Consider the following 27,522-nt stretch of genomic DNA (forward strand, 5'->3'; position numbering starts at 1 on the left):
TTAATGGATAAACACCTGATCATTAGATTTTGGTGACTGTGAACACTCATTTTGAATGCCAATCAAGCAAAATGTTATTATCTAAAAAAAAAAAAAAGAATTCCATTCTTCTAAGTAGAACTTTAATACACAAAAATTATACCCCATTTTTCATCAATAAAAAATTTGTGAAAATTTGTTTTCTCTTATTATATACAGTGTTTTTCAAGTATTAACATTTTAATATTGTTGATTTTGCCTCTTGGCCTGCAAAACCTAAAATATTTATCACAGGGATGGACCTTTACAGAAAGAAGTTTGTTAATCCTTACCTGATCTACACAAAAGGTTAAAGAGCACTAGAAATGTAGCTACATGGGTAAATATATAAGCTGGCTTTTTAATTATTAAAATCTCTTTAAAAAATAAGTGACTACTTAAAAACAATAACAATGTACTGTAGAGTTTATAACATATAAAAAGTAAAATGCATGAAAATAATAGCATAAAGGCCAGGAGAGAGGAAATTGAAGTATGCAATTATAAGATACGGTCACGTGAAGTGGTATAATATCAATTGAAGGTAGACTGTCATACATTAAAGATGTATACTACAAACCCTAAAGCAACCATTAAACTACTAAAACGAAAAATTAAAGCTAATAATCCAACAAAGGTCATAAAATGGAATACTAAAAAATACCTGAGTAATCCAAAAAAGTAGAAAAAGGAAACAAAGAAATAATGGTACAAAATAGAAAACAATAGCAAAATAATAGATTCAAACCAAACCATATCAATAATCATATTAAATATAATTGGTCTACACACCCCAATTAAAAAGCACATTGGATTAAAAAAAGCAAAACCCAATTATATGCTGCCTACAAGAAACACGCAATAGTTTAAAACACAGTTTACAAGTAAAAGGATGGAAAAAGATATACCAAAATAAGCTCTAGCAGTCATATTAATGTCAAAGTAGATTTCAGAGCAAATAATATTACCAAGAACAAAGTTATTTCATAAAGAGTTCAATTCATAAAGGTGTCGATGTATCAAAAGAAAAGAACAGTGATAAACATCTACACACCTAATAAAAGAGCTTTAAAATACACTAAACAAAAAGCGATACAACTCTAAGGAGACAGACAAATCTACAATGACAGACAAAGATTTAAACATTCCTCTCTCAATAACTGACAGAACAAGAAATCAGAAAATCAGCAAGGATATAATAGACTTGACACAAATTAGGCAAGAAAAAGAGAACTCTTTTGATCTGATTTAAACAAACAAAAAAAAAACCATTGCCACCAAGTCAATTTCGACTTATAGCCACCCTGCAGGACACAGCAGATATGCCCCACTGGGTTTCCAAAGAGTGGCTGGTGGATTCTAACTGCTGATCTTTTGGATAGCAGCCATAGCTCTTAACCACTGAGCCACCAGGGCTCCCAATCTGATAAAGAATATCTACAAAAAACCTACAGCTAGCACTGTACTTACTGCTGAAAGACTAAATGCTTTCTCTCTCAGATCAGAAAAAAAAGACAAGGAAATCCACTTTTAATCACTTCTCTTCAATATTGAACAGCAGATTCTACCAAGTGTAATGAGGCAAGAAATAAAAATGTCCAGTTGGAAATAATGACGTAAAACTTTTTTCTAGAGATAACATGACTGTTTATGTAGAAAATTTGATGCAATCTACAAAAAAGCTGCTAGAACTACTAAGTAAATTTAGCAAGATCGCAGAGGGGAGATTAATACACTAAGATAAACTTTATCACTATACCATATACTAATAAAAAATAAGAAAGAAAAAATGCCACTTAAAATAGCATAAAAATATGAAACACAGATAAATCTGACAAAACATGTTAAAGACTTGAATACTGAAAACTACAAAATATTTTTGTGAGAAATTATAAAGAACACCTAAATAAATGGATATATACATATACACGTATATGTGTGTGGATTAAAGGTCTCGCTACTGTTAAAATGCCATTCTCCTCAAATTGGTCTGTAGAGTCGGTGCAATCTCAATCCAAATCTCACCCAAGATTTTCTACAGAGACTGATATGGTGACTCTAAAATTCATATTAAAATGCTAAGGACCTAGAATAACCAAAAAATGCAAAACAAAGAAGAAAAATTTGAAGAGCTAGCACTACTGTGGAAACCCTGGTGGCATAGTGGTTAAGTGCTGCAGCTGCTAACCAAAGGGTCTGCAGTTCGAATCCGCCAGGCGCTCCTCGGAAATTCTAAGGGGCAGTTCTATTCTGTCCTATAGGGTCGCTATGAGTCAGAATCGACTTGGCGGCACTGGGTTTGGTTTGGTTTTGGTTTTAACACTACTTTACTTCAGCACTTACAATAAAGCTACACTAATCAAAACAGCATAGCATTGGCAAAATGATGGATAAATAGATCTAAAGTAGAACAGAGTGCAAATATAAACCCACACCTATATGGACAACTGATTTTTGATGAAGATGTAAAGACAATGTAGTAGTAAAAGGACAGACTTTTCAACAAATGGTGCTGGAATAACTGGATAGCCATATGTAAAAAATGAACTTTGATCCTTATACAAAAATTAACTCAAAATCGATCATACACCCAAATATAAAACCCATGTCTCTGAATTGTACATGCAGAAATGGTTGAATTGGTGTACGTTTTGCTGTGTACATTCTCAACAAAACAAAAAAATAAAATAAAACCTAAAACTACAAAACTTTTAGAACAGAACATAGGAAAAATCTCTGACCTTGAGTTTTAGGGAAAGGCTTCTCAGATGCGACACCAAAAGAATAATCCATAAATAAACAAATTGATAAAAGGGACTTTACAGTTATAATCTCCTCCTCTTCAAAAGACACCATTGAAGGAATGTAAGGATAAGCCACAGATGGGGAGAAAATACTTCCAAGGTATATATCTGATAAAGTACTTGTATCCAGAATATATACAGAACTCTCAAAAACTCAACAATTAACAACGCATTAAAAAAAATGGGCAATGGTTAAGAGATCTGAGCAGACAATTCACCAATAAATGAATAGAAAACAGCATATGAAAAGATCTCCAGCATCATTAGTCATTTGAGAAGTGCTAATTAAAACTACAATGAGTTATCACACACCTATTAAAAGGCGAATCATATTAAGTGTTGGCAAGTACATGGAAGAACACCACTGATGGGAACACTACTGACGTCCACTGTGGAAAATAGTTTGACAAGTTTCTTAAAATGTTAAATATACATCGACAACATGATATAACCATTCCACTCCTAGGTATTTACCTAAGAGAAATGAGAGCATACGCCCATACAAAGGTTCGTACATGAATGCTCATGGCAATTTTATTTAATATAGCTTAAAACTAGAAACAACCCAAATGTCCATCAACAGGTGAACAGATAAACTGTGGCAGAATACTACTCATCAATAAAAAAGAATGACCTAATAATACGCACAACATGGATGAAGCTCAAAGTAAGTATGCTGAGTGCAAGAAGCCAAGCCCTCTCCCCCAAAACAGAAAGTACATTAAAAGGATTATATTTATATAAGACTCTAGAAAATAGAAACTAATCTATGGTGATAGAAAAGAGAATCGTGGTTGTTTATGGATGAGAGGGAGTAGGAAAGGAAGTATACATTTTAAACATGTAAAGTTTATTGTATGTCAATTATACATTAATAAATTTATTTTTTTAATGTAAGTAAATAAAACAATTAAAAATATATTAGGAATTAGTCCAAACCTATCAGTAACCTCAACAGACCGTCATTAAAAAAATAATAATCTATATAAATACTATTACAAAAATATATATCCCTAAACTAAAATTGCCATGGAAGTTGAAAAAAAAAAACCAACTTTTTTTTAATGAAAAAAAAAGCTTGAAGATGGATAGGAGAGTCAGACAGAAAGCTTAAGGAGAGTAAAAAAAAATAGAAGAGTAAGAAAAAAGGATTGTCAAAGATACCCTTTGGATGTTGGAAAGATGCCACTGGAGTTGGAAATTATAAACATATAGTGACTTTAACCTGTGATATTGGAGATTTTCATCGGCAATACCCAGGTAACTCAGTGCATAAATGATAAATGGGACGTAGACAGCTGGGTTAATAAATTTTGGGGGATTTATAGGACAGGTAAAACAGAAAAATTAAGATAGGAGTATTCTCATCTTAGTTTGGATCCTACATAGTATAGGCTAGATGGGAAATGAAACAACAGATAATTCTCTTGTCCAAACATTCAGGACCTTTGCTCCATTGTCCTTCTCTGGCACCCAATCCAGTTAAAACATCAACTTTGCATCAACCCAGCTGTTAGTTTTGCTCTCTTATTATGCCAAATTCACAACAGGGACCTCAATACTACTTGCCAATTCTTCTATGACTCCTTGATTAGCCCTCATTCCCTAAAACAGATATCTGAAATCTCTTCTTTGTAAGTCTCCCATTGCTCTACTTTCTTCCTCACTCTCAGCAGACAACCACGCCTTCTAATTCAGAGAAAATGCTGATCCCGTCCCCATCAATTTGCCTGTTCCTTTTGTTTGTCAGAGAGGAAGAAATGTCCCCTCTCCACTCTATACACACTATCTAGTTATAGACCCTAACCATTTCTTCCTTCTCAGGAATCTCCACCCCCTTGGTTTATCTTTCACTTCTACTCTTTAACTGAATCTGCCTCTTAGCATTTAAATGCTTATCATTAACATCTTAAAATAATCATCCTTGAGTCTTCTATTCTCTTCTATTTTGACATCTATCAAATGTTAACTGAAAAAGTAAAGGAGAAATTATGGATAATGTCTAGATTTTTGGCTGGGGCATGTGGGTGAACAGTGATGCTATTCATTGAAATTGGGAATACTGGAGGGGAAAATAGTTTAAAGTGAAAGATGTCTGAATGTTGGATATGCTGAATTTGAGGAGTTAGTTGGATATCTAAATAGAGATGACAAAAAGGCAACTGGATATGTGGAAATCCAGAGAGAGAGCTAAATTCGGGGTATACATTTGGGCATTTTAAGTATATAAATTGAACTTGACACGAGAGTTCACTCAGGGAGAATGCCCTTAGTGATTAAAGGACAAAAATCTCTGGAGAATGTCAACATTTAAAGAATAAGCAAAAAAAAAAAGGAGGTCTCACATACTTTGAACATGTTATCAAGAGGGAGCAGCCTCCGGAGAAGGACATCATACTTGGTGAAGTAGAGGGTCAGTGAAAAAAAAGGAAGACCCTCAACAAGATGGACTGACACAGTGGCTGCAACAATGGGCCCAAGCATAACAATGACTGTGAGAATGGCGCAGGACTGAGCAGTGTTTCATTCTGTTGTACACAGGATTGGAACTGACTCAGTAGCACCTGACAACAAACTTTCTCTCTCTGTTGGCTCTGGAGGAAGGTCCTTGTCATCAATCTTTCCCTGAACTAGGAGCTTCTCAGCACAGGAACCCCGGGTCCAAAGGACATGCTCTGCTCCCAGAGCTTCCTTCTTGGTGGTATGAGGTCCCCAACTGTTTACTTCCCGTTCCTTTTATCTCTTGCAAGATAAAAGGTGAGGCAGGCCACACCCCAGGAAAACTCCCTTTACATTGGATTAAGAATGTGGCCTGGGGTAAGGGTGTTACATTCCACCCTAATCTTATTTAACATAATCTAACCTTACCTCATTAATCACAGGCAGAGATTAGGAATTACAACACATAGGAAAATTATATCAATCACAAAATGGAGGACAACCACACAATACTGGGAATCAAGGCCTAACCAAGTTGTCATATATTTTTGGGGGACACAATTCAATTCATGACAAACCTGTAGGTTATACAGCTAATATGCAGCAGATTCAAGGTTCAAATCCAGATATTCTGCCTCTAGAGTCTATGTTCTTAACCACTATGGAGGGAAGGGATATATAAAGTATCTGGCGAGTTAGGAAGCCAGTGGAAATTTTAGGTAGAGTGATCAGGTAAGACTACACTGAGAAAGGAACTTTTGAATAAAAACCTGAAGAAGAGAGGGAGAGGGAACAGTAGGTGCAATAGACTCAAGAATTGAGAGGAGTCCAGTGTAGCTGGAGCAGAATAAATGAGAGAAGAATTAACAGTAGCCAGATCACACAGGGCTTCATCAAACCTGTTGGCACTGAAAGTCGCTTCCAACTCATAGCGACCCCACAGGACAGAGCAGAAGTGCCCCATAGGGTTTCCAAGGCGGCAGTCTTTATAGAAGCAGACTGCCACATCTTTCTCCCTCGGAGCAGCCAGTGGTTTCGAACCACTGACCTTTTGGTTACCAGGGTTCCTTTTTTGTTGTTGTTGCTTGAAGTCTCTTCTTTATCTAATTTAGCCTATGTATTTACCATTTGTCTTCTAGACAAATTAGCTAGAATAAAAGTAATTATTTCCTCATTAGAGTTTTCTCAAAGCTTGGTCTAGTGTCTTGTCAGTTTCTCAATATGATACCTTATGGAATATACCTTGTTTGTTTAATCTTCAATAGAGTACACATTCACTAAGCAGGAAGAATGTAACATTGAAAAGTTACAAATGACATTAAAATAAAAACAACTTTAATATTGAACAGTGTGAAGAATATTAAGTTTTCTTGTCAAAATCAATTATCTCTATTGAAAACAAAATATACTAACAAGAAAACCTCTTAAGCAAGCAAGCACTCTGTCCATTTTGCTTATAGAAGACCACTTGAAATCACATTCTAAGCAAAAGGAAGTTATTAAAGAACTTGAAGCTACTTCTTTCTGTAGTGTATATTTTACCCAAGAAAATACTGAGAATATTTATTCCTTAGCAGGTATTTCTACTGAAATACCAGTTTGGAGTCACTGGATCTCAACATTCATTTGATGTATCCCAATGTCTTGGGAACCGAGCCTTATTTTATTGCGCTTTATAAAATAATGGGGAAAGCATATATGATAGATTGGGCAAAGGGTGACGTACCCATTCCAGGCATGTCAGAACAGTAAAGGAACCCAATCACTGTACAGCCACACTTGATTAGAAGATTGACCTCAAAAACAGGGTTTATGGCCTCCCTAGCTTCCATTACTGACTGTTAAGTAACTTTTCTGCTTTTGACAAATTCCATTTAATCATCTTTACGTTTATTCAGCTAGGCTGAATTATTGTCCAACTTTTTTTTTTTTATAATTACCATAGTAAGTTCTGATCTTTGTAAAGAAAAAAATTTATATATTGAAACGTATTTGTATTTGCAGTTCTAGTCTATTATATTTCATTATTTTTGGAGATAGATGATTTTACCTATAACAACTATTACGGCACATTCTATAATCAAACCCATAAATAATTTACTCCTTTATTTAAAATTTCCTGTCCCAATTACTTAAATGGTAGAAACTTAGTGACCTTGATTGCAAGGTCACTAATTCAATGCTAATTCTACTTATAATAACTTCAGTGAGACATATTTCTATGGAACTGGAACATTTTCATCACTTTATGTGCCTACTTCCTTCTCACCCTTAAGATCAGGAAAAACAGAGAACAGTATAAATCAAACTCTTTCACAGTAAACTGCTGCTCTCTTTGGATATATCATTACTTATATTTAAAACAGTAATTTTTTCTTAATTTTTAAAAAAAAGGAACACTCTATCATGTCACTTAATAGTTCACAGAGTATGAGGTACAATTTTCATTATTACATCAACATCTAAATAAATGTGCTAGGGACTGAGTGAAAAGAAAGATAGCAAGCCTAAAAATTAATAGTATGGAATGATAATATATAAAACTATGGCTAGAAAGGTACAAAAAGTATCCTTGTTGACAGCTAATTTCATAGTCAGGTGGGATCTATTTAAAAGTATGAAAAAGCAGTAAAGAAACAGGCAAAGAAGGCCCAGTATAATATTTTTACAAGTAAGAGTCATTAAAATAACAGAGAATTTTTTAATTTTTTATTTTGCCCTTTGGCTTCATACATCTATTTCTGGATACACTGCAGTTCTAAGGAAAGGATTAGCAAATGAGTAAGAAAGAACACAAGCTAAAGAAGAGATAACAGAATTAAAGTAAATGAAATAAGTGGGGGGAGAGCAAAGAAAGGCATCATGATTTAGGGAAAGTGTTTCTTAACACCTGTGAGTTATTGCTAGGGTTTACAGTCTTAGCTGTAGACTACTTAAGTTACGGGCTTTAGCCCCAGTCCTGCCTGTCAGGTTCCTGAGGCAATTTTAATCTCTTTTGAAGCTCTTCTAGGCAGCTGTTCCAGTGAAAGATTACGTGCTTTAAGAAATGAATACACAGTAGAAGCCTGCGATCCATGGTAACTATGGAATTTATCTAGTGGTTGGACTTTCTTATTTGAACCCCTGAACTGTGCCTGCCTAGGTGTCAAATTTGATGAACCTTGTCATTTCAAGGTCCTTTGATTCAGAAAGTGATGATATGTTAATTTAAAAAAAAAAAACTAAACCTGTTGCCGTTGATTCTGACTCACAGCAACCCTACAGGACAGAGCAGAACTGCCCCGTATGGTTTCCAAGGAACACCTGGTGGATTTGAACTGCTGACTTTTGGTTAGCAGCCGTAGCTCTCAACCACTACACCACCAGGGTTTCCAACATGTTATAAAGTACTCCTAAATATCAGTGATTCATATGACCTATCCCAACAGGTCATGCAGTTAACAGCAGGTTTCTGACACAAGTTGTTCTTCTAGGAAATTCTAGTATAAAAGCCAGGATTAGAACTTAGGTCTACTAACTCCAAATATTATACCCATTTTTGTTTTTCCCACAATTTTTAACTTCGAAGTATAAAATTTAATCAATCAGTAATGACTGATCTCCTACATTTTCTTCACTTTGGTCATTAAATAGCATAGGCTAAGCACTGTACTTAGAAAACTCGTGAAAACTTGAAAAAAGAAAAGAACTACTGACGTTTCTTTAAATCGACGTTCCTTACAACAATCTTTCATATCTGTTGTCAAGTACTTTTCCTGAAGGTAATTACCAGTAATTATTCTCTGTGATTGCTATATCATGTTACAGACATTATCATTACTCTAATTACAATACAGTTAGCCAAAGCTGAATTGTTAAATTTCAGTTCAATTCACTGTTTGTTTTGCAGGCTATTTATAGATATGGCAGATGTATACTGCTCAAATATAATACAGGAATTTGATATACTTTTCAGAAGCTGAAATAAATGTACAAAAACATTAAAAGGAAGAAATTGAACTATTTAGTAAGGACTGCAGCTGCTAAAGGGATATCAAGGCAGCTCCCTCAGGATTTTAAAGACCTCTTGCCAAAATAACTAGTGAATAGCTTTTTCTATAATATTCCCCAAACCATTAACTCCTGAGAATGAATATATTATAAAGAGGTAACCTGAATTTATTTTGTGTGGGAAAAAAACACGGCAGACTAAAAGAGTTGTCTTTTTAATAACTCCGCTACCATTAATGCTACACCCCAAAAACCTGTTGGTCATTTCAAAGCTGGCAAATTCTCAAATAGTGATTTATTTTTTTTTAGTATTCTAAGATTTTAGTATACTAGATACCATCCTCTCTTTTATTTAATAACGCTTTTAATCTTACTTCAAAAGTAATATATATTCATTATCAAATTAGAATAATGAAGGAAAGTAAAGAGAAAATAAAAACATCGCATGATCGCACCACTCAGAAAATCACGGGTAACGCTTAGGTTGTTATTCTTATAGTGCTTCTCTTCCTAAGTATCTTTCTAGATATATCATATTTATATATAACAAGTATTCTAAAATATCACGTTTGATGGCTGCACTGTATATCACATTAGAAGGTATCACTGAAATTTAACTGAATCTCTATTATACGATGTTTAACAACTGTGCCATTCCCTGCAAAGGCCCTTAAGTCTCATGTGGCTATGTTAGTTCTCACTCATAGCGACCTATATGACAGAATAGAACTGTCCCATACGGTTTCAAATGAGCAGCTGGTGGAGTCGAACTGCTGACTTTTTGGTTAGCAGTTGTGGCTCTTAACCACTGTGCCACTAGGACACCATTAAATTGACTAAGGGAACGGACATTTCCCTGTACCCACTGATTTAAAGTCAATTTAAGAGATAAAGAATAGTATCTTCTGTTTAGAAGCTGTATTGGTTTGATTAGGGTGGGGTGAAGTAGGAGCAAAAAGCGACCAAGGTTTCTGGTCACCAGTCCATGAAGATGCTACAAATACAGTAGGCTTTGTAATCTCTAGTGCAATAGCAGCAATCTGTACTGTTTATCTTCATTAACACCACTTATCAGGGTTAAATATGAAAACACTTCTTTATTGTCCACTTGTGTTTTCGGGTTTTTTTTTTTTTTTTTTTATGATTTAACTTTTCTTAGCCCGTATTTCTATTGGGGTGATCAGATTTTTCCTATGATCTTATAAGAGTTTTTTTTTTTTTTTATGAACTTTTATTGAGCTTCAAGTGAACGTTTACAAATTAAGTCAGTCTGTCACACATAACTTTATACACACCTGACTCCGTACTCCCACTTGCTCTCCCCTTAATGAGTCAGCCCTTCCAGTCTCTCCTTTCCTGACAATTTTGCCAGCTTCAAACTCTCTCTATCCTCCCATCCCCCCTCCAGACAGGAGATGCCAACACAGTCTCAAGTGTCCACCTGATACAAATAGCTCACTCTTCATCAGCATCTCTCTCCTACCTACTGTCTGGTCCCTTTCATGTCTGATGAGTTGTCTTGGGGAATGGTTCCTGTCCTGGGCCAACAGAAGGTTTGGGGACCATGACCGCCGAGATTCCTCTAGTCTCAGTCAGACCATTAAGTATGGTCTTTTTGTGAGAATTTGCGGTCTGCATCCCACTGATCTCCTGCTCCCTCAGGGGTTCTCTGTTGTGCTCCCTGTCAGGGCAGTCATTGATTGTGGCCGGGCACCAACTAGTTCTTCTGGTCTCAGGATGATGTAGGTCTCTGCTTCATGTGGCCCTTTCTGTCTCTTGGGCTCTTAGTTGTCATGTGACCTTGGTGTTCTTCATTTTCCTTTGCTCCAGGTGGGTTGAGACCAATTGATGCATCTTAGATGGCCGCTTGTTAGCATTTAAGACCCCAGACGCCACATTTCAAAGTGGGATGCAGAATGTTTTCATAATAGAATTCTTTTGCCAATTGACTTAGAAGTCCCCTTAAACAATGGTCCCCAAACCCCCGCCCTTGCTCCACTGACCTTTGAAGCATTCAGTTTATCCCGGAAACTTCTTTGCTTTTGGTCCAGTCCAGTTGAGCTGAGCTTCCATGTATTGAGTATTGTCCTTCCCTTCACCTAAAGCAGTTCTTACTACTATTAATCAGTAAAAAACCCTCTCCCACCCTCCCTCCCTCCCCCCCTCGTAACCACAAAAGTATGTGTTCTTCTCAGTTTATACTATTTCTCAAGATCTTATAATAGTGGTCTTATACAATATTTGTCCTTTTGCCTCTGACTAACTTCGCTCAGCATAATGCCTTCCAGGTTCCTCCATGTTATGAAATGTTTCACAGATTCGTCACTGTTCTTTATTGACGTGTAGTATTCCATTGTGTGAATATACCACAATTTATTTAACCGTTCATCCGTTGATGGACACCTTGGTTCCTTCCATCTTTTTGCTATTGTAAACAGAGCTGCAATAAACATGGGTGTACATATATCTGTTTGTGTGAAGGCTCTTATTTCTCTAGGGTATATTCCGAGGAGTGGGATTTCTGGGTTGTATGGTAGTTCTATTTCTAACTGTTTAAGATAACGCCAGATAGATTTCCAAAGCGGTTGTACCATTTTACATTCCCACCAGCAGTGTATAAGAGTTCCAATCTCTCCGCAGCCTCTCCGACATTTATTATTTTGTGTTTCTGGATTAATGCCAGCCTTGTTGGAGTGAGATGGAATCTCACTGTAGTTTTAATTTGCATTTCTGTAATGGCTAATGATCGAGACCATTTTCTCATGTATCTGTTAGCTGCCTGAATATCTTCTTCAGTGAAGTGCGTGTTCATATCCTTTGCCCACTTCTTGATTGGGTTGTTTGTCTTTTTGTGGTTGAGTTTTGACAGAACTATATAGATTTTAGAGATCAGGCGCTGGTCGGAGATGTCATACCTGAAAATTCTTTCCTAGTCTGTAGGTGGTCTTTTTACCCTTTTGGTGAAGTCTTTAGATGAGCATAGGTGTTTCATTTTTAGGAGCTCCCAGTTATCTGGTTTCTCTTCGTCATTTTTGGTAATGTTTTGTATTCTGTTTATGCCTTGTATTAGGGCTCCTAACGTTGTCCCTATTTTTTCTTCCATGATCTTTATCATTTTGGTCTTTATGTTTAGGTCTTTGATCCACTTGGAGTTAGTTTTTGTGCATGGTGTGAGGTATGGGTCCTGTTTCATCTTTTTGCAAATGGATATCCAGTTATGCCAGCACCATTTGTTAAAAAGTCTATCTTTTCCCCAATTAACTGACACTGGGCCTTTGTCAAATATCAGCTGCTCATATGTGGATGGATTTATATCTGGGTTCTCAATTCTGTTCCATTGGTCTATGTGTCTGTTGTTGTACCAGTACCAGGCTGTTTTGACTACTGTGGCTGTATAATAGCTTCTGAAATCAGGTAGAGTGAGGCCTCCCACTTTCTCCTTTTTCAGTAATGCTTTGCTTATCTGAGGCTTCCTTCTCTTGCATGTGAAGTTGGTGATTTGTTTCTCCACCACATTAAAAAATATCATTGGAATTTGGATCGGAAGTGCATTGTATGTATAGATGGCTTTTGGTAGAATAGACATTTTTACTATGTTAAGTCTTCCTATCCATGAGCAAGGTACGTTTTTTCACTTAAGTAGGTCCTTTTTAGTTTCTTGTAGTACTACTTCGTAGTTTTCTTTGTATAGGTCTTTTACATCTTTGGTAAGATTTATTCCTAAGTATTTTATCTTCTTGGAGGCTACTGTGAATGGTATTGATTTGGTGATTTCCTCTTCGATGTTCTTTTTGTTGATGTAGAGGAATCCAAGTGATTTTTGTATGTTTTTTATCTTATAACCTGAGACTCTGCCAAACTCTTCTATTAGCTTCAGTAGTTTTCTGGAGGATTCCTTAGGGTTTTCTGTGTATAAGATCATGTCATCTGCAAATAGAGATAGTTTTACTTCCTCCTTGCCAATCCGGATGCCCTTTATTTCTTTGTCTACCTAATTGCTCTGGCTAGGACTTCTAGCACAATGTTGAATAAGAGTGGTGATAAAGGGCATCCTTGTCTGGTTCCCGTTCTCAAGGGAAATGCTTTCAAGCTCTCTCCATTTAGAGTGATGTTGGCTGTTGGCTTTGTATAGATGCCTTTTATTATGTTGAGGAATTTTCCTTCAATTCCTATTTTGCTGAGAGTTTTTATCATAAATGGTTGTTGGACTTTGTCAAATGCCTTTTCTGCATTAATTGATAAGATTATGTGGTTTTTGTCTTTTGTTTTATTTATGTGGTGGATTACATTAATGGTTTTTCTAATATTAAACCAGCCTTGCATAAAATTGCATACCTGGTATAAATCCCACTTGGTCATGGTGGATTAATTTTTTGATATGTTGTTGAATTCTATTGGCTAGAATTTTGCTGAGGATTTTTGCATCTATGTTGATGAGGGATATAGGTCTGTAATTTTCTTTTTTTGTGATGTCTTTACCTGGTTTTGGTATCAGGGAAATGGTGGCTTCATAGAATGAGTTAGGTAGTATTCCGTCATTTCCTACGCTTTGAAATACCTTTAGTAGTAGTGGTGTTAACTCTTCTCTGAAAGTTTGGTGGAACTCTGCAGTAAAGCCATCCAGGCCAGGGCATTTTTTTTGTTGGAGTTTTTTGATTACCGTTTCAATCTCTTCTTTTGTTATGGGCCTATTTAGTTGTTCTACTTCGGAGTGTGTTAGTTTAGGTAGGTAGTGTTTTTCCAGGAATTCATCCATTTCTTCTAGGTTTGCAAATTTGTTAGAGTGCAATTTTTCGTAATAATCTGATATGATTCTTTTAATTTCAGTTGGGTCTAGTTGTGATGTGGTCCTTCTCGTTTCTTATTCGGGTTATTTGTTTCCTTTCCTGTATTTCTTTAGTCAGTCTGGCCAGTGGTTTATCAATTTTGTTAATTTTTTCAAAGAACCAGCTTTTGGCTTTGTTAATTCTTTCAATTGTTTTTCTGTTCTCTAATTCATTTAGTTCAGCTCTAATTTTTATTATTTGTTTTCTTCTGGTGCCTGATGGATTCTTTTGTTGCTCACTTTCTATTTGTTCAAGTTGTAGGGACAGTTCTCTGATTTTGGCTCGCTCTTCTTTTTGTATGTGTGCATTTATCGATATAAATTGGCCTCTGAGCACTGCTTTTGCTGTGTCTCAGAGGTTTTGATAGGAAGTATTTTCATTCTCGTTGCATTCTATGAATTTCCTTATTCCCTCCTTAATGTCTTCTATAACCCAGTCTTTTTTCAGGAGGGTATTGTTCAATTTCCAAGTATTTGATATCCTTTCCCTAATTTTTCTGTTATTGATTTCCACTTTTATGGCCTTGTGGTCTGAGAAGATGCTTTGTAATATTTCGATGTTTTGGATTCTGCAAAGGTTTGTTTTATGACCTAGTATGTGGTCTATTCTAGAGAATGTTCCATGTGCGCTAGAAAAAAAAGTATACCTTGCAGCAGTTGGGTGGAGAGTTCTGTATAACTCAATGAGGTCAAGTTGGTTGATTGTTGTAATTAGGTCTTCCGTGTCTCTACTGAGCCTCTTACTGGATGTCCTGTCCTTCTCCGAAAGTGGTGTGTTGAAGTCTCCTACTATAATTGTGGAGGTGTCTATCTCACTTTTCAGTTCTGTTAAAATTTGATTTATGTATCTTGCAGCCCTGTCACTGGGTACATAAATATTTAATATGGTTATATCTCCCTGGTCAATTGTCCCTTTTATGATTACGTAGTGTCCTTCTTTATCCTTTGTGGTGGATTTAAGTTTAAAGTCTATTTTGTCAGAAATTAATATTGCTACTCCTGCTCTTTTTTGCTTATTGTTTGCTTGATATATTTTTTTCCATCCTTTGAGTTTTAGTTTGTTTGTGCCTCTAAGTCTAAGTTGTGTCTCTTGTAGGCAGCATACAGACGGATCGTGTTTCTTTATCCAGTCTGAGACTCTCTGTCTCTTTATTGGTGCATTTAGTCCATTTGCATTCAGCGTAATTATAGATAAGTATGTGTTTAGTGTTGTCATTCTGATGCCTTTTTATGTGTGTTGTTGACAATTTCATTTTTCCACTTACTTTTTTGTGCTGAGACGTTTTTCTTTGTAAATTGTGTGTTCCTCATTTTCATAGTATTTGAGTTTATGTTTGCTGAGTTGTTATGTTTTTCTTGGTTTTTATTTTGAGCTATGGAGTTGTTACACCTCTTTGTGGTTACCTTAATATTCACCCCTATTTTTCTAAGTAAAAACCTAACTTGTATTGTCGTATATCGCCTTGTATCCCTCTCCATATGGCAGTTCTATGCCACCTGTATTTAGTCCCTCTTTTTGATTATTGTGATCTTTTACATATTGACTTCAGTGATTCCCTGTTTTGAGCATTTTTTTTTTTTTAATTAATCTTAATTTGTTTTTGTGATTTCCCTATTTGAGTTGATATCAGGATGTTCTGTTCTGTGACCTTGTGTTGTGCTGGTATCTGATATTATTGGTTTTCTGACCAAACAATTTCCTTCAGTATTTCTTGTAGCTCTGGTTTGGTTTTTGCAAATTCTCTAAGCTTGTGTTTATCTGTAAATATCTTAATTTCACCTTCATATTTCAGAGAGAGTTTTGCTGGATATATGATCCTTGGCTGGCAGTTTTTCTCCTTCACTGCTCTGTATATGTCATCCCATTGCCTTCTTGCCTGCATGGTTTCTGCTGAGTAGTCTGAACTTATTCTTATTGATTCTCCCTTGAAGGAGACCTTTCTTTTCTCCCTGGCTGCTTTTAAAATTTTCTCTTTATCTTTGGTTTTGGCAAGTTTGATGATAATATGTCTTGGTGTTTTTCTTTTTGGATCAATCCTAAATGGGGTTCGATGAGCATCCTGGATAGATATCCCTTCGTCTTTCATGATGTCAGGGAAGTTTTCTGTCAGCAGATCTTCAGCTATTCTCTCTGTGTTTTCTGTCCTCCCTCCCTGTTCTGGGACTCCAATCACACGCAAGTTATCCTTCTTGATAGAGTCCCACATGATTCTTAGGGTTACTTCATTTTTTTAAATTCTTTTATCTGATTTTTTTTTCAGCTATGTTGGTGTTAATTCCCTGGTCCTCCAGATTTCCCACTTTGCACTCTAATTGCTTGAGTCTGCTCCTCTGACTTCCTATCGCGTTGTCTAATTCTGTAATTTTATTGTTAATCTTTTGGATTTCTGAATGCTGTCTCTCTATGGATTCTTGCAACTTATTAATTTTTCCACTACGCTCTTGAATAATCTTTTTGAGTTCTTCAACTGTTTTATCAGTGTGTTCCTTGGCTTTTTCTGCAGATTGCCCTATTTCATTTCTGAGATCATCCTGATGTCTTGAAGCATTCTGTAAATTAGTTTTTTATATTCTGTATCTGATAATTCCAGGATTGTATCTTCATTAGGGAAAGATTTTGATTCTTTTGTTTGGGGGGTTGTAGAAGCAGTCATGGTCTGCTTCTTTATGTGGTTTGATATCGACTGCTGTCTCCGAGCCATCACTAAGATATTGCAGTGATTTATTCTATATTTGCTCACTGAGTCTTATCTTGTTTTGTTTTCTTTCAATATACGTGGATGGGCTAACTAGATTGTGCTGTCTTGATTGTTGTAGCCCTTGACTTACTTATGAGCTATTACCAGCTGGTTTGGGCTGTTACCAGATATATATGCCTGAGTCCATTCACTATTCTTGAGTAGAATCTGATTTGGGGTCATCAAGTGTGTGATGCACCCTATCACCTATCCACCTTGAGAAGTAGTGGTGATAGTTGTGTGCACCAGATTCTAGTAGCAGCTGGGGTTCACACTCCAGGGGGCCAGGATGCTGACAGGTTTCCCCTAAGTGTTAGTGAGGTAGGTGTGTCTCTATTCCTAAAGCACCTTGGTGGGTGGGCTCTGCAGCTGTACCTTAGGCCCCCAATGCAAGTACCTCTACAGATTGGTAGGTGTCACCCTCCTTAGACCCCTAAGGCAGGAGGCTAGGTGGTCTGGGGGGAGCTTCAGCCCTCAGTTGCCTGTTGTGGGTCAGTGAGGGCTCTGTTGAATACGCAGAGATATCAGACCTGGGAAATTTGTCTTTCCAGTAAATCCGCTAAAGAAAAAAATGCAGTCAGATCCCTATCAGAACTGCCTTTGCATTATAATAGCCACCTTGTTCCCTGAAGGCACGAAAGCCCGAGACTGTGGATCACATATGCTTGGCTGGAGCTGGTTCTGTGTTTTTAGTCCAATTAGGGAAGGATTTTTGGTCCCTGGGTTTTTTGTGGTTGCTTCTCTCAGGCCGGAAGAATGGGTTAGGAAAAGACCAAAAAAAAAAAAAGGGAAAGGAAAAACCGCGGAGCAGTTCTCCCTCTGGCTCAGGAAATTCCAACGTTAATGAAGCCGCCTGGGAAGGGGAGGGGAGGGTTCAGAAAAACAGTAGAGAGTAACACCCTGGGATATAGACAAAGTTACTTATCTTCATTGGGATGACTATTTTATCTGAGTCCTGAGGGGCGTGTCGCCTATGTGTGCTGGCTGGGTAGAGATTGCCCCTGAGGGTCAGGCCCGCAGCAGCCGCGGTCAGTTTCTCCGCTGCCAGTCCAAAGCCCAGTGTCAAGGTTCCCTGGCTGGGACGCTGCACTCCCGGCTCCAAAACCAGTCGCTGCCTCCCGGGGACTTCTCCTCCCGCCAGCCGCGTAGCCGTGCCACCCGCGAGGACTGGCTGGGCCCCCTCCCGGGGTCAGTTCAGGGGGGTAGGGCTGCGCCCCGTGTTTGCACCGTCACAGGATGTGGTGCTCAGCTCCCCTGTGCTCAGTCAAAAGCCCCGCGCCAAGGTTCCCCGGCTGGGACACTGCACTCCCGGCTCCAAAACCAGTTGCTGCCTCCCGGCGACTTCTGCTCCCGCCAGCTACATCGCCGCGCCGCCCGCGCTGACCAGCTGGGCCCCCTCCTGAGGTCAGTTCAGGGGGGTAGGGCTGCGCCCCTTGTTTGCACTGTTACAGGATGTTCTGTTCAGCTCCCCTGCGCCCAGTCCTAAGCCCAGCGCCAAGGTTACCTGACTGGGACGCTGGCTCCAGGCTCCGAAAACAGTCTCTGCTTCCCCATAGTTGTTCATTCTCCGTATCTGTCACTCAGGTCAACTCTTTAAATCTGTGTTTGTTGGTCAGGGTTCGCAGATTGTCATGCATATGATCGATTCACTTGTTTTTCCGAGTCTTTGTTGCAACAGGGATTCGAGGTAGCATCTACCTAGTCAGCCATCTTTGCCCCCCTCCCTATAAGAGTTCTTGACACAGAGAATATAAAAACATTGCTTTCCAAATATGTTTTAATATATTTCCTTAGTTTGCTGCTTGACTTTTGATTGTGCTGATGGTAGGCTAAGAAATGTATGAGGGTTAACCTTTATAAGAGTAAAAATGGACACCTTTTTCTTTATGGTTTCTGCTTTATATGACATGCTTAGAAAAGGCTTTCCTGATTGTAACTTTATATATATTCAACCATATTCTAGTACTTATATGGTTTCATTTTTTACATCTGAAAAATTATACTACATATAATATATACTGGCATATGGCATAAGGAAGGAACTAAACAATTTTTCCCTAAATGTTCTAGCCTCAAATCTTAATGTAATTCTAAAGGGAAAAATTTATAATAAAATCCACCCAAATTACTGAGCAGACATCCAATCCAGTCATTCTTATCTGAGAAAAGGAAAATGCATTTTATATTTCAGAAATGCTGCTCTCAGGGTTTTGGTTCTTGGAAAAGTATTATTTCCACTCAGTTTAGGCATTAGGCCTTATATTTTCTTCAAAATAAAAGAGAAGAATGAGCTCCATATAAATAATTTCAGGAGAGGAAAAAAACCAAAGCAATCCCATTGCTGTCAAGTTGATTCCTATCATAGCCAAAGACTGAGATCTATTTGCAGATTCATGAAAGACATAACTGTACTGACCAATTTGCTTTCCTTGCATAAAGGACAGCTTCTTTGCTAGGAGCCCAAGTGACAATTCCACAGTAAATATTTTACTATCTTTGGTATTCATATTAGCATACTTATTCAATGGTAGATGTAGTATTTTCAATAAATAAAATGAAATGATACTTTTGCCACTTAACTACTTCATTATGATTTTATTAGTCTCAAAAATAACTGAAAGATGTTATACCAGGGAAAAAGTCACAACTTCTCTTTGTCTTAGCTATGGTACCTATAATTTACTAAAATTTTGTAATTCCGTAATTCCACACTAATATTTATTATTATTTATTATTATTTAAAAAAATCAATTCCTTCCAAGATAAATTCTAAAGCTCTAATAAGAAAAAGTACCACCTTTCCATACAACACACTGTCTCCTAGGGCAGTGAAAATAATTTCTACCACAGTTTCATGTAACAATTGGTACGATTCTTTACTATAGCATTTATTGCATATATTCCAACTACTTTAAGTGCATCTGCTTACATCCTTACTAGGTGTAATAGCCTACAAGCTCTCTGAATGCAGACCAAGTCCTGTATATTCTTTCCTCATCTCTAGTCTCATCCAAGAACCTGACACAGAAAACCTAGTAAATAGTGGACATGCTGATACCTTCTTTTAAAATGAATGTCTGGACATAAGTTATCCAAGAGCAACCAACCGTTTTCTAGTCATTTAACATATCATTTGTTCTTCATATTCCTCCTATAAATACCTATCTCAGGCAATGGTCTTACTTACATGACGATATGACTTATTAATAGGAAATTAATGTATTACATTTCCCAATGCCACACTATAATTTTTCAAAGAACTTACACATATATGAAATAACATCTGGTGTAACAGGTTTTCAATATTTCCATTTTACTACAGGGAAAACTGAAGCTTCAAGAGATTAGAGACGAGCCAAAGGTAACAGCATCAGTAGATCACAAGATTAGACACAAACTAAGGGTTTCTAAGTGCACATCTAGCGTACTTTTCACTACATCAAGCAATTTCAGACAAATAATCTTTCAACACAGCATCAGCGGTGCTAGAAATACTTACACTGACCCCAGCGCCCTGTTCTTGGGTTCAAATAATTTGGATAAAGACCATTTGGACGATCCATTTTCTTAAGTAGTTTCCGAATGTGCATGACCTAAACAAAATAAAATTAGGAATCCAGTTAATAAAAATAAATGTCAGCAAGGCTAGGTTTTTGTTTTTTCTTCACTGAGAACTTACATCTCTCCCCCTATTTTCTGATGGTGGTAGGGAAAAGAGTTCTATTTTCTTAAATGACTCAGGTTGCAGCCTTACCTGCTTTCACTGCTGTTGATGAAGTTTGGTCTTTACTATTTTTATTGTTATTGTTTATTTAATTAGAAAACTATAAATTCTATGATCTGATTCCATTTTGTTGTCTTTACCTGAAAATTCGAGTTTCTTTTTTTATTGTGCTTAAGATGAAGGTTTAAAGAGCAAATTAGTTTCTCAAACAATTAATACACACATTGTTTTGTGACACTGGTTGCCAACCCGATGACATGTCAACACTTGCCCCTTCTAGACCCTGAGTTCCTCTTTACCAGCTTTTCTGTCTCCTCTTGCCTTCTCATCCTTGTTCCTGGGCTGGTGTGCCCATTTAGTCTCATTTTGTTTTATGGGCTTGTCTAATCTTCAGCTGAAGGGTGAACCTCAGGAGTGACTTTGGTACTGAGTTAAAAGGGTGTCCAGGGGCCAAGCTCTCAGAGTTTCTCCAGTCTCTGTCAGACCAGTAAGTCTGGTCTTTTTCTGTGAGTTAGAATTTTGTTCTCCGTTTTTCTCCAGCTCTGTCCAGAACCCCCTATTGTGATTCCTGTCAGAGCAGTAAGTGATGGTAGCTGGGCATCATCTAGTTGTGCTGGACCCAGTTTGGTAGAGTTTGTGGTAGTTGTGGTCCATTAGTCCTTTGGACTAATCTTTCCTTTGTGTCTTTGGTTTTCTTCATTCTCCCTTGCTCAAGACAGGGTGGGACCAGTGGAGCATCATAAATGACCACTCACAAGCTTTTAAGATCCCAGACGCTACTCACCAAAGTACGATATAAAACATTTTCTTTATCAACTATGTTACTCCACTTGGACTAGATGTCCCCTGAGATCATGGTCCCCAGCCTCCAAGTCAGTAACTCAGTCCCTCAGGGAGTGTCTATGAAGCTTCTATGACCTTGTCTTGGTCAAGGTATGCTGACTTCCCCAGTACTGTGTACTGTCTTACCCTTCAACAAAGTTACCACTTATCTATTGTCTAAGTTAGTGTTTTTCCCTCACCACCCATCCCCTCCTTCGTAACCATCAAAGATTGCTTCTTTCTATGTATAAACCTTTTCATGAATTTTTATAATAGTGATCTCATACAGTATTTGTCCTTCTGTGATTGACTTCTTTCACTCAGCATAATGCCCTCCAGATTCATCCATGTTGTGAGATGTTTCACAGGTTAATCACTGTTTTTTATTGTCATGTAGCATCCCATTGTACATATGTATCATAGTTTGTTTATCCGCTCACCTGCTGATAGGCACTTATGTTGTTTTCATCTTTTTGCTATTGTGAATAATACCGCAATGAACATGGGTGTGCATATGCATTAATGTGATGGCTCCCATTTCTCTAGGATATAGCCCTAGGAAAGGGATTACTGGATAATATAGTATTTCTATTTCTAGCTTTTGAAGGAAGTGCTGTATTGTTTTCCAAAATGGTTGTACCATTTTGCATTCCCACCAGCAGTGCATAATGTTCCAAGTTCTCTGCAGCCTCTCCAATATTTATTATTTTCTGTTTTTTTTTGATTCTTGCCAGTAATGTAGGGGTGAGTTGGTATCGCATTACGGATTTGATTTGCATTTCTCTAATGACTAGTGATCCTCATACGTCTGTTAGCCACTTGAATGTCTTCTTTGCTGAAATGTCTCTTCATGCCATTTCCCATTTTTTAATTGGATTATTTGTCTTTTTGTTGCAGAGGTATTAGATTTTCCTATAGATTTTAGAGATGAGACCTTTGTCAAATCTGTCTTAGTTAAAAAATTTTCTCCCAGTCTGTAGGTTCTCTTTTTACTCTTTTGGTGAAGTCTTTTGATGAGCATAAGTGTTTAATTTTTACAAGATCCTAGTTATCTAGCTTATCTTCTAGAGTTTGTGTGTTATTAGTTATGGTTTGTATCCTATTTATGCCATGTATTAGGGCCTCTAGTGTTAACCCTATTTTTTTCTTTTATGATCCTGATAGCTTTTGGTTTTATATTTAGGTCTTTGATCCATTTTGCATTACTTTTTGTATATGGTGTGAAGTATGGATCCTGTTTCATTTTTTTTTACAGATAGACATATACTTTTGCCACCACCGTTTGTTAAAAAGACTGTCTTTTCCTTATTTAATGGAATTTGGGCCTTTGTTGAAGATCAAGTGACCATAAGTGGATGGATTCATATCTGGGTTCTCAATTCTGTTTCACTGGTCAATGTGTCTGTTGTATCAGTACCAGGCTGCTTTGCTTATCATAGCTGTATAGTAGGTTCTGAGGTCAGGTAGTGCAAGTCCTCCTACTTTATTCTTTTTCTTCAGTAGTGCTTTACTTATCGGGGGCTTCTTTCCTTTCCAAATAAAGCTAATGATTAGTTTTTCCATATCGTTAAAGAATGTTGTTGATACTTGGATTGGGATTGCTTGTATTTCTAAGAGTGCTTTGAATAGAACTGACATTTTCACAATGTTGACTCTACCGATCCATGAGCATGGTTTTTCCATTTATGTACATCTTGTTTACTTTTTTGCAGTAGTGTTTTGTAGTTTACTCTGTTATTGGTTTTTTTAAGTCACTGGCTAGATTTATTCCTATTTTATTTTTTTAGGGGCTATTATAAATGGTATTGCTTTCCTGATTTCCTTTTCATAGTTCTCTTCATTGGTGTATAGGAATTGAACTGATTTTTGTATGTTTATCTTGCATTCTGCTACTCTGAATCTATTAGCTCCGGTAGTTTTCTTGTGGAGTCTTTTGGGTTCTCTATGTACAGTATTGTATCATTTGCAGATAGGAATACTTTACTTCTCCCTTACCAATTTGGAAGCCCTTTATTTCTTTTTCTTGTCTTATTGCTCTAGCTAGAACTTCCAGCACAATGTTAAATAGGAGTGGTGATAAAGGGCATCATTGTCTTTTTCTTGTTCTCAGCGGGAATGTTTTCAGACTCTCTCTGTTAAAAATGATGTTGGCTGTTTTTTTTATATAGATGCCCTTTAATATGTTGAGGAATTTCTCTTCTACACCTATTTTATTGAGGGTTTTTATCAGGAATGGGTGTTAGACTATCGAATGCCTTTTCTGTATCATTTGAGATGATCATGTTATTCTTTTCTTTTGTCTTATATATGTGGTGGATTACGTTCATTGAGTTTCTAATGTTGAACCATTCTTGCAGACCTGGTATGAATCCCTCTAAGTCGTGATGTATTATTTTTTGATATGATGCTGAATTCTTTTGGCTGGAATTTTGTTGAGAATTTTTGCATCTATATTCATGAGAAATATGGGTCTGTAATTTTCTTTTTTTGTGGTGTCCTTTGCTTTAGTTTTGGTATCAGGGTTATGCTGACTTCATAGAATGAACTCAGAAGAATCCCTTCCTTTTTTATGTTCTAAAATAGTTTCGGTAGTACTGATGCAAGCTCTTCTCCGAATGTTTGGCAGAATTCTCCAGTGAAGCCATATGGGCCAGGGCTTTATTTGTTGAGAGTTTTTTAAATTAACTTTTCAACCTCTTCTCTTGTTTGGGTCTGTTCAGATTTTCAACCTTAGGTAGGTAGTGTGTTTCGAGAAATTTGTCCATTTCCTCTAGGTTCAGAAATTTCTTGAAGTACAGTTTTTCTTGTTTATTTCTTACCTGAGCTATTGTTCTTTTTGTGTGTGTGTGTGTGTGTGTGTGTGTGTGTGTGGTGTAGGTGAAAATTTACAGCTCAATTTCTCATACAAAAATTTATACACATTGTCATGTGACATTTGTTGCAATCCCTATAATGTGACGGCACACTCCTCTTTCCACCACAGGTTTCCTCTGTCCATTTAACCAGTTCCAGTCCCTTCCTGCCTTCTCATTCCATTTCTAGACAGGAGTCACCCATTTGGTTTCATGTATCTGACTGAACTAAAAAGTACACTCTTCACGAGTATTATTTTATGTTTTACATTCCAGTCTAATCCTTGTCTGAAGACTGGGCTTCAGGAATGGTTTTAGTTCTGGATTAATAGAGCGTTCGGGGGCCATGGCTTCGGGGATTCCTCCAGTATCAGTCAGACCATTAAGTCTGGTCTTTTTACAATAATTTGAGTGCTGCTCCACACTTTTCTCCCACTCCATCAGGGACTCTTTATTGTGTTCCCTGTTAGGGTGATCACTGATGGTAGTTGGGCACCATATAGTTCTGGTCTCAGGCTGATGGAGTCTCTGGTTTATGTGGCCCTTTTGTCTCTTAGGCTAATATTTTCCTTGTGTCTTTGGTCTTCTTCATTCTCCTTTGCTCCAAGTGGTTTGGGACCAATTGATGCATCTTAGATGGCCGCTCACAAGTGTTTAAGACCCCAGACACCACTCACCGAAGTGGGATGCAGAACATTTTCTTAATAAACTTTGTTAGCCAATTGACCTAGATGTCCCCTAAAACCATGGTCCCCAGGGCCCAGCCCCAGCTACTTTGTCCCTCAAAATGTTTGGTTGTGTTCAGGAAACTTCTTCGGTTTTTGTTTAGTCCAGTTGTGCTGACTCCCCTGTATTGTGTGTTATCCTTCCCTTCACCTAAGATAATTCTTGTCTACTATCCTAGTTAGTAAATTCTCCTCTCCCTCTCTCCCCATCCTCGTAACCATCAAAAATATGTTTTCTTCTGTGTTTAAACCTTTTCTTGAGTTCCTGTAATAGTGGTCTCATACAATATTTGTCCTTTTGCGACTGACTAAATTCACTCAGCATAATGCCCTCCAGATTCATGCATGTTGTGAGATGTTTCACAGTTTCATCACTGTTGTTTATTGCTGCATAGTATTCCATTCTATGCATGTGTCAACATTTGTTTATCCATTCATGTGCTGATGGGTACCTAGGTTGCTTCCATCTTTTTGCTATTGTGAACAGTGCTGCAATGAACATGGGTATGCATATATCTATTCGTGTGATGGCTCTTATTTCTCTAGGATATATTCCAAAGAGTAGGATTGTCAGATTGTATGGAATTTCTATTTCTAGCTTTTTAAGGAAATGCCAAATCAATTGCCAAAGTAGTTGTACCATTTTACATTCCCACCAACAGTGAATAAGATTTCCAACCTCTCCAACATTTGTTACGCTGTGTTGTTTTATTAGTGCCGGCCTTGTTGGGGTGAGATAATATCTCACTGTAGTTTTGACTGGCATTTCTTTAATGGCTAATTATCGAGAGCATTTCCTCATGTATCTGTTAGCTGTCTGAATGTCTCCTTTGGTGAAGCATCTGTTCACATCATTTGCCCATTTTTTAGTTATTTGTCTTTTTGTTGTTGAGGTTTTGCAGTATCTTGTAGATGTTAGGGAATAGACCCTTACTGGATATGCTGTAGCCAAAAATTTTTCCCAGTCTGTAGGTTGTCTTTTTACTCTTTTGGTGAAGTCTTTGGATGAGCCTAAGTGTTTGATTTTTAGCAGCTCCCAGTTATCTAGTTTCTCTTCTGGTGTTTGTACATTGTTATGGTTTGTATTCTGTTTATGGCATGTATTAGGGATCCCAGTGTTGTCTCTATTTTTTCTTCCATGATCTGTGTTCTTTTAGATTTTATATTTAAGTCTTTGATACATTCTGAGTTAGTTTTTTTACATGGTGTGAGGTATGGATTCTGTTTCATTTTTTTTGCAGATGGAAATTCAGTTATGCTAGCCATTTGTTAAAGGGACTGTCTTGTCTGATTAAATGGACCCTGGGTCTTTGTCAAATAACAGCTGCTCATAGGTGGATGGATTTATGTCTGGTTCTCAATTCTGTTCCACTGGTCTATGTATGTGTTTTACCAGTATCAGTATGTTTTGACTACCGTGGCAATATAATAGGTTCTAAAATCAGGTAGTGTGTGGTATGTAGTTTTTTCATAGTACTCTGTTATGATCCATTGGGTCTGTTGTAATGTCCCCAATTTCATTTCTTATTTGGGTTATTTGGATCCTCTCCTTTTATTCTTTTATCAGTTTGGCCAACAGTTTGTTGATTTTGTTGGTTCTTTCGAAGAACCAATTTTTGGTTTCGTTGATTCTTTACATTGCTTTTCATTTCATTTATTTCTACTCTGATCTTTATTATTTCCTTTCTTCTGGTGGCTGTGGGCTTCTTTTGCTGTTTTCTTTCTACTTATTCGAGTTGTATAGCTAATGTTTTGATTTTATCCCTTTCTTTTTTGATGTGTGCATCTATTGCTATAAATTGACCTCTGAGCACTGCCTTTCCTGTGTCCCAAAGGTTTTGGTATGATGTGTTTCCATTCTCGTTTGAGTCTAGGAATTTTTTGATCCCATCTTTGATTTCGTCTATTACCCAGTGGTTTTTAAGCAAGGTGTTATTCTTTTTCCATGTATTTCAGCTTTTTTTTTCCTTGCTCTTCCTGTTATTAATTTCTATTTTTATAGTGTTGTGATCAGAAAAGATGTTTTAAATTATCTCATTTTGTTGAGGGTTGCTTCGTGGCCTAAGACGTGGAGAACATTCCATGTATGTTGAAAGAGAATGTATACTTTGCTGCTGCAGTGTGGAGTGTTCTACATATGTCTATGGGGTCAAGTTGGTTGACTGTGGCCTTTAGATCGTCTGTATCTTCGTTGAGTTTCTTTCTAGATGTTCTGTCCTTTACCAAGAGCGGCGTGTTGAAGTCTCCTACTATTACTGTGGAACTGTCAATTTCTCTTTTCAGTGCTGTTAGAGTTTGTTTTATGTATTTTGGAGCCCTATCACTGAGTGTGCAGATACTTATTATGGTTATGTCCTCAACGTGGGTTGTCCCTTTTAATCATTATATAATGTCCTTCCTTGTCTTTTATTTTGATTCTCTTTAATTTAGTAAAGTTTTCACTTTGGTTCATCTTTTGTTAGATTCATTTCTAGAAACCATACACATCTGTTACTACTACATAAGGTAACTTTTTACAAAATTATACTTGTTTGTCTTTTGTATCTGGCACAGAAAAATGCTGCAATTTTTAATATTTATATTGA

The 27,522-nt window shown here is 37.1% G+C and overlaps 1 protein-coding gene across 1 annotated transcript in view; it reads right to left on the reverse strand.

The window, feature by feature from the left end:
- Positions 1 to 27,522, reverse strand: part of MAN1A2 (mannosidase alpha class 1A member 2) — a 236,028-nt gene that overhangs the window by 58,018 nt on the left and 150,488 nt on the right. The window contains exon 8 of the mRNA XM_064282369.1: positions 20,314 to 20,407. Coding sequence (XP_064138439.1) covers positions 20,314 to 20,407 — 94 coding nt within the window. The remainder of the gene's footprint in view (positions 1 to 20,313; positions 20,408 to 27,522) is intronic.

Source organism: Loxodonta africana, chromosome 3, assembly GCF_030014295.1.
Source record: "Loxodonta africana isolate mLoxAfr1 chromosome 3, mLoxAfr1.hap2, whole genome shotgun sequence".
Classification (NCBI taxonomy): domain Eukaryota; kingdom Metazoa; phylum Chordata; class Mammalia; order Proboscidea; family Elephantidae; genus Loxodonta; species Loxodonta africana.